The following is a 14,212-nucleotide window of genomic DNA, read 5'->3' on the forward strand; positions in this document are numbered from 1 at the left end:
CGGGGTATCCCAAGTTTGGGAGTTTTGTTCTTTTTTTATTCCAACGGGACTGAGGTGTGGCAAGGGGAGGGATGAGGGTCCATCAGGCCCCCTCCCTGGGGGGGGGTCTCATAGAAATTCCAAAGTTTCTCCCCCCAAAAAAGAGAGAAAAAAGAGGCGAGGGGCGCACCAGGGGGACACTCATCTGCCCAGAGGCCCTCCTTTAGAAATGGGGAGCTGTGTCAAGTCTTGGGAGCCTGAGCAGGCCCAGGATGGGGTTCTCCCGGCGGACTGCTTCCTGCTTCCGGGAATAGCTCCGTAGTCCTAGATCCCCGGAGTCCTCAGTTCCTGCGCTCTTCCTGTCCGCAGTGGTGGGGCAGAGTGCCGGGTCCGCGACACCCTCTGGCAAGCCCACTAGGGGGCGCAGGCAGGCTCTGAAGCCGGGCCTCGGACTTCACCGGAAACCCAAGGCAAAATCGTGGCGTGCGGCCAGCCGAGGCTCAAGTCCTGTGGCTGGCCTCGTCCCTGCGGCCAGTTCGGGTGCCTGGCCGGCCCGACCCGTGGTCACTCGTGCTCAGCCAGCTCGCGGGGGCCGGCAGGGCCGGGTCGCGGCCGGGGCGGACTCGTGGCCTCGGCGGGGGCGCCCAGGCCACGCGGGGGCGCGCCGGCCCCGGAAGCCCGGAGTGCCTGGATGCGCCGGCATTCCTGGCAGACGCGCACGTGGGTGCAAGGGGTGGAAGCCAGGGGCCGGGCCCCGCCAGGCGGCCCCGGGTCGTCCAGGAGGCGCTGGGGGCCCCCGTGCGCGCTGCCCGCGTCCCCCCCTGCGCCGGCCGAGTAGAGCTTGCCGTTGCTGAGGCGCATCTCACGGACGGCGCGCAGCGACAACAGGGCCCGGCTTGGGGCCCCCGGGCGCCGGCGCCGGCGGGAACGCGACGTCTTGCGACAGGACACCGCGTGCCGCAGCTCCTGCAGCATCTCCTGGCACACGGAAACCTGCGGGTAGAGAGCGGGGATCACCAGCCCGCGCACTCTGCGTGGGTCTCCCCTCCCCGCTGCCCCCAGCTTCTCTCCTCATCACCTTCCCTCCTGCCCCCCTCCAGCCCCTCCTGCTCTCCCCGCCCCACACCCGTCATCTTTCTCCCCCACCCTCTCCCTACCCATGCCCTTTCGCCTCTCTTCCCTCTCGGTTCCTTTATCTCCTCCCCTGGGTTTCCTGGCTCACCTCTCCGCCTCAGCTCCTGTCTCTCCGCTTCTCGCTCCCGTTTCCATTCTTATCTGCACTTCGCCTCCTCTCTCCTCTTTTCACTCTAAATTCTGACTGTCTCTAGTCCTTTCCCTCCCACCTGCTTTCCATCTCCGGCCTCTGATTCATGCAGCCATTATTGCTACGCGTATTTGTTGAGCACCTACTGTGTGTCACGCACTGTTTTGGGCCCTGAGGATACAGCAGAGAATCAAACAGACAGCAGTACCTGCCCTTGTGGGGGTTATGTTCCCATGTGCGAAGGCAAAAAATAAAACACATAGGCAAGTACAGGTAGTATGTGAGCTGGTGATGAGTGCTCTGGAGAAAAATAAAATGCTTCAGAGAGGTTGGGTGTGTGGGTGGGGAGTGATGCTGAATTTCAACAATGGACAGGGAAATCTCACTGAGAAGAGGACCTTCAAGGGAGAGTGAAAGGCAGGGCTGCCCATGCCCCGTGGAGCCTGGCTGGAGAGCAGGCAGACAGCTCAGCAGGATGGAGGTGCTGAAGCCAGAATGGTGTGGTGTGTTCAGGAACCATGAGAATGGGGTGTGCTGGGGGTAGGGGTGGGAGGGTGGTAGATGAGTCCAGAGGAGCAATGGGGCCAGCTCCTGTGAGGCCAGGCTACACTGGAAGGATTTGGCTTTTATTCTGATCACATGAAAGCCAGTGGAGAGTGAAGTGGGGGATGCTGTGTTCTTACAGGACCACTCTGGAACTATGTTGAGAATAGATAGGGAGGACAAGGGCAAGAACAGGGAGGCACTGAGGGCCCTGAGAAGGTGATAAGGGGTTGGATTCTGAGTATTGTATTTGAAGGTGGAGCCATCAGGATTTGCCAAGAAATCAGACAGAGGGTGTGAAGAGAAGGAGTGAAGGGTAACGCCACATAGTTTGGCCTGAGCAACCAGAATGATGGGGTTGCCTGGTGGGTAGGCAGAAACCCTATGCTGGATACCCGCATTGTGTGCTGCCTCTTAGACATCTGTGCGATGTTGAATATTGAGCTGCATTTATAAACCCTGGGTTCAGGGAGAGGTCCCTGTGAGATACATATTTGGGGGCCATGGGAGGAAGCCCCCAAATTCCATCTCCCAGTGTTCCCACCTTTGTGTAAGCCCCTCTGCCTTTATGTCAGGGTTGCTGTATGACAACAGAACATGCCAGGTCAGCTGACATGCCGGCTTCTGCATGTTCACTCTCTCTTGGATCACTTGCTCAGGGAAGTCAGCTGCCATGGCGTAAACAGCCTGTGGAGAAGTCCCTCTGCAAGGGACTGAGGCCTCCTGCCAGCTGCCATGTGAATGAGTATAACAATCATGTTCTTTATTTTCTGTATCTTAGGATGTTTTGACATCTTTAAAATCTTGCTGACCAGGGAAAGAATGCCCCTCCCAGAGGATGTCAATTCTTACAGATAGCAAAGGGCTAAAGGCCCACCATCCACATGCAAACCAACCAATCCCAAGTTCGAGCCCCATCCACCCCCTTCATCTACCTCACACACACCAAGCTGCCCTCAATCACCTGGGACCAGGTACCAGACAAGTAGAGACCAGTCCTCTAGCCCAGAGCCTGCTGACATGATCCACACCAGTCCCTAAGCTGTTTCCCCTGCCCTGCCTTGTCCTTCCTGTGGAAACCCCAATAAAGGCTCTAGCCTAGGCCTCCCCCATGCTCTTGCTCCTGCACAAATCCAGTGCTCTCCCACATGGCCCTCTGTGGTGTGGCAGGCCCCCTCTTGGGAAATGTTAAGTCATAAAAAATGTTTTTTCAATGGCATTGGCTTCTCTGTGTCACCACTCAGTCACCTCCATAAATTAAAAACCCACAGGGACATTTTGAGACAGTTAGGGTGGTAGAAGGAAAATGTAGGCATGGGGAAGAGTGGCTTTTGAGGACAGGAAGATGTGCTGGGCTGAAGCCTGTTGCTACCTTATGTATGATGAGGCCTGAGACTTGGGCACTGGTTTTCAGATGTGAAGGTTGCTGGTGACAAAGAGTGGCTTCAGTGGACAGGTGGTGAGAAGCTGGATTGGGGTGTATCCAAGAGTGAATGGGAGGAGAGTAACTGGGGACAGCATGGACACAAGTATTTCAAGATTGTCAAGGGAGGGGAGTGATAGGATGGTGGCTGGGAGGGGAAGCAGGGTTGAGAGAAGGATTCTGAAGATGAGAGAGCCCTGGCTGGCTGACTCAGTGGTATAATGTTGGCCTGGCATGTAAAATCTCGGGTTAGATTCCCGGCCAGGGCACACAAGAGAAGCACCCATCTGCTTCTCCACCCTTTCTCCTCTCCTTCCTCTCTGTCTCTCTCTTCCCCTCCCACAGCCAAGGCTCCATTGCAGCAAAGTTGGCCTGGGCGCTGAGGATGGCTCCATGGCCTCTGCCTCAGGCGCTAGAATGGCTCCAGCTGCAATGGAACAACACCCCAGATGGGCAGAACATTGCCCCCTAGTGGGCTTGCCTGGTGGATCCGGGTCGGGCGCATGCGGGAGTCTGTCTCTTTGCCTCCCCACTTCTCACTTCAGAAAAATACAAAAATACAAAAAAAAAAAAATGACAGAAATGAGAGCACATTTGTATGCTGCCAGCTCTGATCTAGTAAAGAGGGGACACTGATGATGTCCTGGGAAGGTGAGAGGGGAGGAGACAGGGCAAGATGGAGGTGCCTTAGCTAGGAGCATGGTCCTTCATGTGAGTTGACTACAGGGTGAGTAGAGAAAGCCAAAGGCGGCTGGATGGGGGACTCTGCATGCTCTCCTGACTCCTGCTTTTCTCAGGGGAGTAGAAGCAAGGTCATCAGCCAAAAGTGGGGAGTGGGAGGAGGGGCTGGAAGCTGGCAGAGAGGGGAAGGTCAAAACCATCTAGGAGTGCAGGAAACAAATGGGTCTCGCAATGGAGCAGTACAGCTGGGTGGCACCAGCAGCCCTGAACATAGTATGAGAGACTAGTGAGCAAGTTTGTTTCTTCTCGTTCCATTCAGCTGCATTATCATCACCTCTCTCTTCCTATTTCTTCTTACTTTAGCACCTCTGCCTCTCCCATCTTTCTCTGTGCCCCTCACTCTGTTCCCTGGCATCCTTGCCTCCGCCTGTGTCCCTTCCTCCTCTGTCCACCTCATGCCCATGGATTCCCCCCACCCTGTCTTCTCTCTCCTCTTCTCGCCCTCCTCTACCCCTGGAGTCTCAGACCCCCTCAGCGACCTGGCTGGAAGCCCCTCCTCGCCACCTGCTTTCCTTCCCTAAGGCCCCCAGGGCCAGTCTCCATGCCCCTCCACCTCTGGGGTTCCACTGCTCCCCCCATACCCTTTGCCAACCTCCTCACCTCTTCGGACTCTGCTGTCCTCCGCGTGGACCATATGAACTCCATGACTGCCACAAAGACAGCGATGATGAGGCCACAGATGAGCACGACAAAAATGCCACCGATGTTCTCCATGCCCAGACCTGGGAGTCAGGGAGAGCCAGGGGTCGGGCTGTGTGGGCACAGCAGCAGGAGGGGTCTTCGGGAAGGCACAGCATGCAGGGTGGCTGACCTTTAGCTCGGTGGTCCTCCTCCTTGGGGCACCGGCCCCCCTCCCACCACTTGCGCTTCAGGATCTCCAGCCGATTGTTCTCCTGAAGCTGCAGGATGGCCAGTGTGATCTCATCCCGGAACGGGGAGCCTGGGCCGGGCACACGAGGGGTGGACCAGCCATCAGGGCTCCAAAGCCCTGTACTCTGAGCCCTAAATGCTCCCTCATCCCAGCCCCTCCTGTCTCCACCATATCCCCAAGGTCTACCCTGTGCACCCCTGAATCTGACCACTGCTCCCCTGCAACCACACTGGGCCAAGCCCCACTACACCCCATGTCACATCTGTCCCAGTCCCCTCCCTGTAGCCTCCCCCACCTCCCACCTAGATCCCTCTCCACACAGCAGCCAGAGGGACAATTTCAGAAACAGAATCAGACATCACTCTTCTCTCATGCTTAAAACCCCCCAGTGGCTTCCCAGGTGCTGGGAGGACAAAGTTCCTTCCTGGCCTACACGTTCCCGCAGCCAATGGCCCAGCCACCTGCCCATGCCCCGCCATGTCCCTCAGCTCCAGCCACACAGGCCTCCTGGCTGCTCCTTGAATCCTCCAGGAGCAGCACCACCCTCGGACCTTTGCCTCTGCCTACAATGTTCTTTCGCTCGACTCACTCAGGGCTCTGCTCACATGGTGCGTCCTCAGGGGTCTTCTCTGACTGACTTTATTTAAAATGACCCCAAGCGCTGCACTCCCTGTCAATCTTCCCCTTCAGAGCAGCTGTCACCACCTGACATCACATTGTAAAGCTGTGTTCATTGTCAGTTTGCTGTCTGTGCCCCTAGAATAGGTCAGGAGAGGGACCCAGAAGCCCCCCCCCCGTGCTATCCCAGCCTGAACCTGGGGCAACTGTAAGGCACACAGCCTCATGGCCTGCGGTACCTGTACAGTCTCACGGCACTCCCAGCTGCCCTGAGGGCTGGGACTGATTGCTCCTAGGCCTATGTTTGTAGGTTGAGGGTACGGAGGCTCAGGAAGGTGACATCACCTGCCCAAGGCCACACAGTCAGGAGCCCACCCACAACATATCCAGCCTGTCCCTGGCCTGCTTGCCAAGTCCCCAGCCCTGCCACCACCATACCCAGTGGCATGCCGATGCCGTAGCCCTTGGTGTCGAGGAGGCCCCCGATCTGGGTGAGGTTGCAGTTGAGGCGCCGGTGGTACTCGTTCATGGTGGACTCGAGCAGGAAGGCATAGCGGGAGTTGAGGACGCGGGCAATGCCCTCCTCCGTGCTCTTGACAAACACACTGGGCTGCTTTGACTGCATGTAGTTCCACATCCGCTGGTATGTCTGATACCGCGAATTCTGGGCAGAGTGGCACAAGGGGAAGAGATGAGGGTTTTTTTATTCCCAGCCCTTCCCTGTACCCTGTCTCCTCTAGCAAGTCTCCCTCAACCCAAGAGGAAGCGAGGAGACCAGAGGAAGACAGAGGAGGAACCAGATGGACAGACTGTACAAGGCCAGGTCCACGCCATCCCACACTCCCAGCCCAGCAAGGACTCCAAGGACCTACGGCTTAGGAAGAAGGGGCCACGGTCTATTTTTCAACCTGTCTTCTCTATTCCATTGCTGTGCCTGGCTCAGCCTGATACCAATCCTATCTTCCCAATACTCCCAGACCTTACTCAAAGAACCTGGGAGCAGATGTTCAACCCCCAAATATACCGGAGAAATTAGCTTCCCAAATATACTCGGGAAGACCTCAGTCCATGCTGAATAAGACAGCTTACTTCCTATAGGTCCTGTGGGAATGATTCCCCCTGCCCTACCACCCGATGTCCACCCTCCTGCGCACTCTTCTCCCTCTTTGATTTGAGGTGCAGACTGCCCTCTCCCTAGGTACCCCACAGGCCCCACCCTGGGTCTCGGCAACCTCTCAACCCTATTCCAATGGTCTCCCACCTGGGAACTCACCCTAATCATCTCCTCCTGCTTACCCCTTCAGCCAGTGGCTGCTGCCCAACTCCAGCCTCCTCTCCAGACCACTCATCTACCCCCAATTGTCCCAGAAGGAACTTTCAACTTTTAAATGCATCATCCTTCAACTGTTCCCACATCCAGCCTTACAGGTTCCAATCTCAGCCCTATCCTGGCACTCAAGGCCTCTGTGGTTTCTCACCCGAACCTCCCCAGGCTCGCTTTCCTCCTTATTTCCTCCCACCACCCCAAAATGCATATAAACAAGTTCCCTTCACCTTGAAGGGCCTTCTGCTCTTCTCTGCTGGTTCGTTTTGCCATGACTGACCTTGGCAGCTTCCTGGACCCCATTTGGCTTGTCCAGCACCGATGTGACATTAGATCCTACATCTACCTCCCACCCTGCCATTCGCGGAGTGAAAGTTCCGCTTCCCCAGCCAGACAGCAGACTCCTCATGAAAGTAAGAGTGTCTTCTGCTCCCCAGCCTTCCTGACCTTCATGACCATCAGTTCCCCTGACCCAGAAGACCCTGCCAGCCCTACCCTGAGCTGTTATGCATGACAGGGATCCTGATGCCAAGGCCAGGCAGCTTTGAGGGGCCTACCTGGAAGAAGGTCATAGTGGAGCCAGCGTGGATGGTGCCATACTCGATGTTGGTCTGGTCGGCCAGGTCATCAGCTGACTCCACAGGCACCTCCATGCGCTGCACGGTGAGGAAGGCGGCCAGGTTGGCCGTGTAGGAGGAGATGATGATCAAGGTGAAGGCCCACCTGAGGGTGGAAGGGGTGAGCTACAGGTTGGAGCTACCCTGCCCATGGCCAACAGCTCCACTGGTGGCCCTCAGTGACCTGGCAGGCTCAGTGACTACTCATTAGTGGTGAGATCGGAGGCATAGATTCTGGAGTTAGATGCTCTGGGTTTAAATATTGCTTCTAGAGACTTCCATTTCTAGGTATAAGAGAATAAGGTGGTCTGGAAATATCCTCCCACAAAGAAAAGTGAGGAGACTAGACAGAATATAGGAACCTATCCATATACACAGAGTAAAAGGCATCACGGGACTGTGATCCCTGAGGGAACAAAACAAAGTGAGCCTGTCATTGCTGAGGCTGCCAGCTGGATTTAATTTACACACTGCAGTGCCAGGAGGGAGGAAAACCCAGGCTGGCAGTCTCGCTGAGCTGTGGAGAGGGAGATCAGAAACCAGGAAGGCCAAGGTGTCTGGGATTTGTGGCACAGAGTACCCAAGGGGGAGAGTTGCACAGGGAGGGTTCCACAAGTCTGTACGGAGGTTCCCTTGACTCTTTGGCTGACTATCAACTTGTGTATGCACAGGGTGAAATTCCAGCAGCCAGCCAGACAAGAACAACTTTTAAAGAGAGAACAAACAATTCCCAGGGCTGGGAATCTTGGGCTCCCTCCAGCCAAAGTAGAAAGATTTCACTGGAGCCTGACTTGTGGTGGCACAGTGGATAGAGTATCAACCGGGATGCTGAGGTCTCAGGTTTGAAACCTTGAGGTCGCCGCATGAGAGTGGGAACATTGACATGATCTCATGGTCGCTGGCTTGAGCCCAAAGGCTGCTGGCTTAAAGCCCAAGGTCATTGGCTTGAGCAAAGGGTCACTGGCTTAGCTGGAGCCCCCTGGTCAAGGCACATATGAGAAGCAATCAATGAACAACTAAGGTGCCACAACTATGAGTTGATGCTTCTCATTTCTCTCCCTTCCTGACTGTCTCTCTCCTTCTCTCCCACTTGCACACACACACACACACAAAACCTCATTGGATTCACTAGACATTCAGTAGAGACCCAAAAGGATAAAACATTAGAAATAGCATTAGCTTAGCCATAGAATAAAGGCTACACTGGACCTTCCCTAAAAGAACTTAAAAACAGGCCTGGGAAGGAATGTAAATAATGTAAAATTCACAATTTATATCATCCAATAAAAAAAAGATTAGCAGATATACAAAAGCACAGGAAACTATAACCAAGACTAACCAAGATTAAAATCACTCAATTGAAACAGACCCAAAATTGACACAGAGATGACAAAGACATTAAACTACTATAAATATGTATTCAGAATGCTCAAGGACACAAAGAAAAACATAAATATAATGCAGAGAGAAATGTAAGATATAAAGCAGAAGTGAATGGAACTTCTAGGAATGAAATATACAACACCTAAGAAAAAACTTTTACTGGTAGGGATTACACAAATTAGACACAGCAGCAGAAAAGAACAGGAAATTAAAAGAAAGCAAAATAATCTATCTAAAATGAAGCACAGAAAGGAAAAAAAAATGAGCACAGAATGTGAGTGGTCTGAGGAATATCAAGTGGTCTTACATATGTGGCTGTAGTGCCAGAAAGGAGAGAAAGGGGATAACAGGAAAATATATATTTGAAGAAGTAATGACCAAAAATTTCTCAAATTTGATAAAAACTATAAATGAGCAGATCCAAGAACCTCAATAAAACCAAGTAGCATAAAGAGACATACAAAATACATCAAGGCACATTATTATCGATCCCTGAAAACCAGTGATAAAGAGAAAATCTAATAAGTAGCCAAAAGTGGGGAAATATATCACACATAGAAAATCAAAGATAAAGAGTGACAGGATAGTGGCAGAGCATTGGCCTAGAGCCTTTATCGGCAAACCGGCAAACCACGGCTCGTGAGCCATATGCGGCTCTTTGGCCCCTTGAGTGTGGCTCTTCAACAAAATACCATGTGCAGGCGCTACCTTGATAAGGAATGTACCTACCTATATAGTTCAAGTTTAAAAAATTTGGCTCTCAAAAGAAATTTCAATCGTTGTACTGGTGATATTTGGCTCTGTTGACTAATGAGTTTGCTGACCACTGGTATGAATGTCCCAGGTTCGATTCCCAGTCAGGGCGCACAGGAGAAGTGACCATCTGTTTTTCCACTCCTCCCCTTCCCCCTTCTCTCTCTCTCTCTCTCTTCCCCTCCCACAGCCATGGCTCGAATGGTTTGAGCAAGTTGGCCTCAGGCACTGAGGATGGCTTCATGGCCTCACTTCAGGTGCTAAAATAGCTTGGTTGCTGAGCAATGGAGCAGCTGCCCCAGTTGGGCAGAGCATTGCCCTGTAAGGGGCTTGCCAGTAGATCCTGGTCGGGGCGCTTGCAGTAGTCCATCTCTCTGCCTCCCTGCCTCCCCGCCTCTCATTTAATAAAAAAGAAAAAGAGTGACAGGAGCCTGACCAGGTGGTGGATAGAGCATTGGCCTGGGACACTGAGGATCAGGTTCGAAACCCCAAGGTTGTTGGCTTGAACACAGGCTCATCCAGCTTGAGCGCGGGGTTCCACAGTCACTAGCTTGAGCAAGGGGGTCACTGGCTCTGCTGGAGCCGCCTGTCAAGGCACATAGGTGAAAGCAGTAAGTGAACAACTAAGGAGCCGCAACGAAGAATTGATGTCTCTCATCTCTCCCTTCCTGTCTGTCTGTCCCTGTCTATTTCTCTCTCAGTTTCGCTTAAAAAAAGAGTGGCAAGAGACTTCTTGTCAAGAAGTCTGCAAGCCACAAGAGAATGTAACAATGTGCTGAAAGAAAAAAATAGCCTGCCAACCTAGAGTTACATATTCAGAAAAAAAATCCTTCGAAGAAAACACACTAATGAATTTTTCATACAAACAAAAGCTTGGAGAACTAAGTGCTAGCAGACCTGCAGTTCAAAAAATGTTAAAGGAAGTTTTTCAGGTAAAAAGAAAATACTAGACGGAAATCTGGATATATATAAAGAGCACCAGAAATGGTAGATGTGTGGGTAAATATAAAAGACATATTCCTCACTTTGGAAACTTATCTAAAAAACATTCAGCCCTGGCTGGACAGCTCAGTTGGTTGGAGCATCATCCCAAAGCACAGAAATTGCCAGTTTAATCCCTGGTCAGGGCACACACAGGAATGAATCGATGTTACTGTTTCTCTCTCCCTTCCTCTCCCTCTAAAATCAATAAAATTAACATTTTAAAAAATAATAAAAGACATTTACTATTGAAGTAAACACACACACACACAAACCTAATGTACTGTGGGGTTTGTAAGAAAGTAGAAGTAAAAATATGACAGCAGTAGCTCAAAGGATGGGAGGGAGTTGGGGAAGTATGCTGTTGGAAGGGTCTTATATCTTATGTGATGTGGCATAAAGCTACCTGAAGTACTCTGTAATAATTAAAGGTACATATGGTAAACCCAGAGCAACTACTAAGAAAAATAAAAGAAATATATTATTAAGTAAAGAGTGTGCATCAAACAGAATTTTAAAAAATCTCAATCAATCCAAAAGAAGGGAGGAAAAAGAAGGGAGTGGGAATAAAGAAGAGATGAGACACAGAGAAGACAAACAGCAAGCTGGCACATTTAAACCTGACCACATCAATAATTACAATAAAGGTCTCAATCAGGGCTTGGCAAGCTATGGCCCACAGGCCAAATCTGGTTTGCCATCTGTTTTAGTAGACAGCCTGAGAATAGTTCTCACATTTTTAAATGATTTAAAAGAAAGCAAAAGAAGAAGAATATTTCATGACATATGATATTCAACTTGCAGTGCCAGTGTCCATAAATACTTATTGGCACACAGCCACACTCGCTCATTTGTGTATTGTGTATGGCCGCCTCTGCACTACAGAGCTGAGTAGTTGCAATAGAGCTGCATGGCCAGCAAAGCCTCAGTGTTTACTCTCTGGCCTGATAAAGAGGCTTACCAACCCCTGCTCCAAGGCCTGAGTATATGCTTCCTAAAAGAAACCAATTTTAAACATAATATATAGGTAAGTTGGAAGTGACAGGATGGGAAAAAGATACACTAAGCATAAGAAAGCATGGCTCTGTTAATGTTAAAGGCAGCTTCAGAACAAGGACTGTTACCGGGAATAAACAGGGACATTATATAATGACAGAGGGATCAATTAATCAAGAGGACATAACAATCCTAAACACTTATTCATCTAATTATGAAGCAAAAACTGAAACAACTGAAAAGGAAAACAGATACTATTTCTCCACAATTACAGGTGGAGATTTCAACATGCCTCTCTCAATAATTGCTAGAACAAATAGACAGAAAATCAGTAAGGATACAGAAGACAAATAACACTATCAACCTACTGGCCCTAATTGCCATTTATAGAACACTGTACCCACCAAAAGCACATTCTATGCAAGTGTACATGGAACAGCTACCAGGACAGACCATACACTGAACCACAAAACAAATCTCAATAAATTTCAAAGGATTAAAATTCTACAGAGAATATTCTCTGACTACAATGGAACTATACTAGAAATCAATAATAGAAAGATCGCTGGAAAATTCCCAAATCCCCAAATCATTGCCTAGCTGTGTGGACCCACCTGCTAGGTAAGTACAACTATAGTCCCCTCCTCATAAGGCTGTTGTAAGAGTTACAACTGCTGTGCAAGTGTGTATTCTCATTGTCCTGCTGACTCAGAACTGACTCAGGAGAAGAGGTACCCACTGGCCCACCTATAGGATCCAAGAGCAGCCGCTATCATTCCTGTCCTGGCCCTCTGTCCTACTGCCTGGCATGTGAGACAGGCCAGCTCCCTGCAGATGGTACAGATCTGTGGGGCCCAGAGAAGGGGAGATGCTGAGAGGGCCTCCCCGACCATACCTCTTCCAGTGGATAATAATAAAAACAGCAGCTGCCCTTCACTGAACACACATGCACAGCACTGTGCAAGGCCCTGGGGTTGGGGTGGAAAGGAGGCTAAGAGATGAATAATACAGCTTCCTGCAAAAGAAAACCAAAACCCAACACACAAAGACTCAGAGTCTGACATCCTCTCTCTGGAAACCGTCTCTACAAACCCACCCCACGGGTCAGTGCTGTCATTCCTTGAAGACAAAATTATCTAATGCCCAGAAGATACCAGGCACCACCTATACCCTGAAAACATAGTGTAGCTGGCTGATGGTTGTGATGGAGGTGGGTGAGAAGGAGCCACTTACCAAGACAGAGCAGGGGAACACCGATGGGGAGTTTGATTTTGGAGTAAGGACACGAGCTCTGTCTTGGAAAAGCTGAGTTTTAGGGAGGCCAGCAGGCACCCATGAAGAAGTCCAGAGGTGAAGACTTGGGAAGTGTCAGTTACAAATAGCAAGGGAAGCTGGGGATGGATAAAATGGCTGTGGAAGTACGAGGCAGTGGTCCCCAGGTGGAAGGTGCCTGTTGAGGGGTGGAGCACTCTGGTATCAAAGTGATTGGGGGAGGGGCTGGTGGTGTCAGTGGCTGAGATCAGGCATCTGACAATGCAGCTCTGTCTCAACTAAAGGGAAAATCTGGGAGGTGATGATCTGAGCCTATCTCCTTGGTGTATAAAATACCAAAAGTATTTTTAATTTTTTTTGTTATTATTCATTCATTTTAGAGAGGAGAGAGAGAGAGAAAGGGGGTAGTAGAAGCAGGAAGCATCAACTCCCACATGTGCCTTGACCAGGCAAGCCCAGGGTTTCGAACCAGCAATCTCAGCATTCCAGGTTGATTGACACTTTATCCATTGCGCCACCACAGGTCAGGCATCAAAAGTATTTTTACATGGTCATAATAGAAACTGAAATTTCTGGAAATATACCTATCACTTAGACTGAGGAAGAAATGGATGTTGTTTTGTATGAAACTTTGCCAAGAACTGTTCACCATTTTGGGAAATCCCATCTGTGACAGTACACCCTGGCCGTGGTATTGAAGTCATCAAGTCAAGACACGTGGACTGCCTGAACAGGTGGTGGCGCAGTGGATAGAGCATCCGACTGGGACGTGGAGGACCCAGGTTCGAAACCTTGATGTTGCCAGCTTGAGTGCGGGCTCATCTGGTTTGGGCAAAGCTCACCGGCTACAGCCAAGGTCGCTGGCTTGAGCCAAGGTCCCTGGCTTGAGGTCTGCTCCCATCCAAGTACTAACCAGGCCCGACCCTGCTTAGCTTCTGAGATCAGACGAGATCGGGCGCGTTCAGGGTGGTATGGCCGTAGACGAGGTCTGCTTTAGCCCCTGGTCAAGGCATATATGAGAAAGCAATTAATGAGAAACTAAGGTGCCGCAACAAAGAATTGATGCTTCTCATCTCTCTCCGTTCCTGTCTGTCTGTCCCTATCTGTTCCTCTTTCTGTCTCTCTGTGTCTCTGTCACACATACACAAAAAAAATTAAAAAAAAAAAAAAAGAGACACGTAGACCAGCGGCATTAGTCAGGTGTCACATTCATGGTGATTAATAGATATTGACATAATTCTAGTAAATGGTCTTACTTCCTTTAATTCCAAACGCACCCATCACAGGTAGGCGCAGACACCTGCCACCACCGTCTGTATTCAGGCATAGGCCCACCCAAGCACTTAAGTATCACTAGCCCACTCATTTTTTTTTTTTTTGTATTTTTCTGAAGCTGGAAACGGGGAGAGACAGTCAGACAGACTCCCGCATGTGCCCGACCGGCACG

General features: G+C 50.8%; 1 protein-coding gene across 6 annotated transcripts in view; it reads right to left on the reverse strand.

The window, feature by feature from the left end:
• Nucleotides 1–11: 11 nt before the first annotated feature.
• The window catches only part of GRIK5 (glutamate ionotropic receptor kainate type subunit 5), a 69,709-nt gene continuing 55,508 nt past the window's right edge, over nucleotides 12–14,212 (reverse strand). For all 6 annotated transcript variants that reach the window (XM_066271937.1, XM_066271933.1, XM_066271932.1 and 3 more), the window contains 5 exons: nucleotides 7,321–7,486; nucleotides 5,878–6,103; nucleotides 4,762–4,890; nucleotides 4,551–4,672; nucleotides 12–972 (listed from right to left, as the gene is read on the reverse strand). In XM_066271937.1, the coding sequence (XP_066128034.1) occupies nucleotides 544–972; nucleotides 4,551–4,672; nucleotides 4,762–4,890; nucleotides 5,878–6,103; nucleotides 7,321–7,486 (1,072 nt within the window). In that variant the 3' untranslated portion in view covers nucleotides 12–543. The remainder of the gene's footprint in view (nucleotides 973–4,550; nucleotides 4,673–4,761; nucleotides 4,891–5,877; nucleotides 6,104–7,320; nucleotides 7,487–14,212) is intronic.

The sequence above is a fragment of the Saccopteryx bilineata genome, chromosome 3 (assembly GCF_036850765.1).
Source record: "Saccopteryx bilineata isolate mSacBil1 chromosome 3, mSacBil1_pri_phased_curated, whole genome shotgun sequence".
In the NCBI taxonomy this organism is placed as follows: domain Eukaryota; kingdom Metazoa; phylum Chordata; class Mammalia; order Chiroptera; family Emballonuridae; genus Saccopteryx; species Saccopteryx bilineata.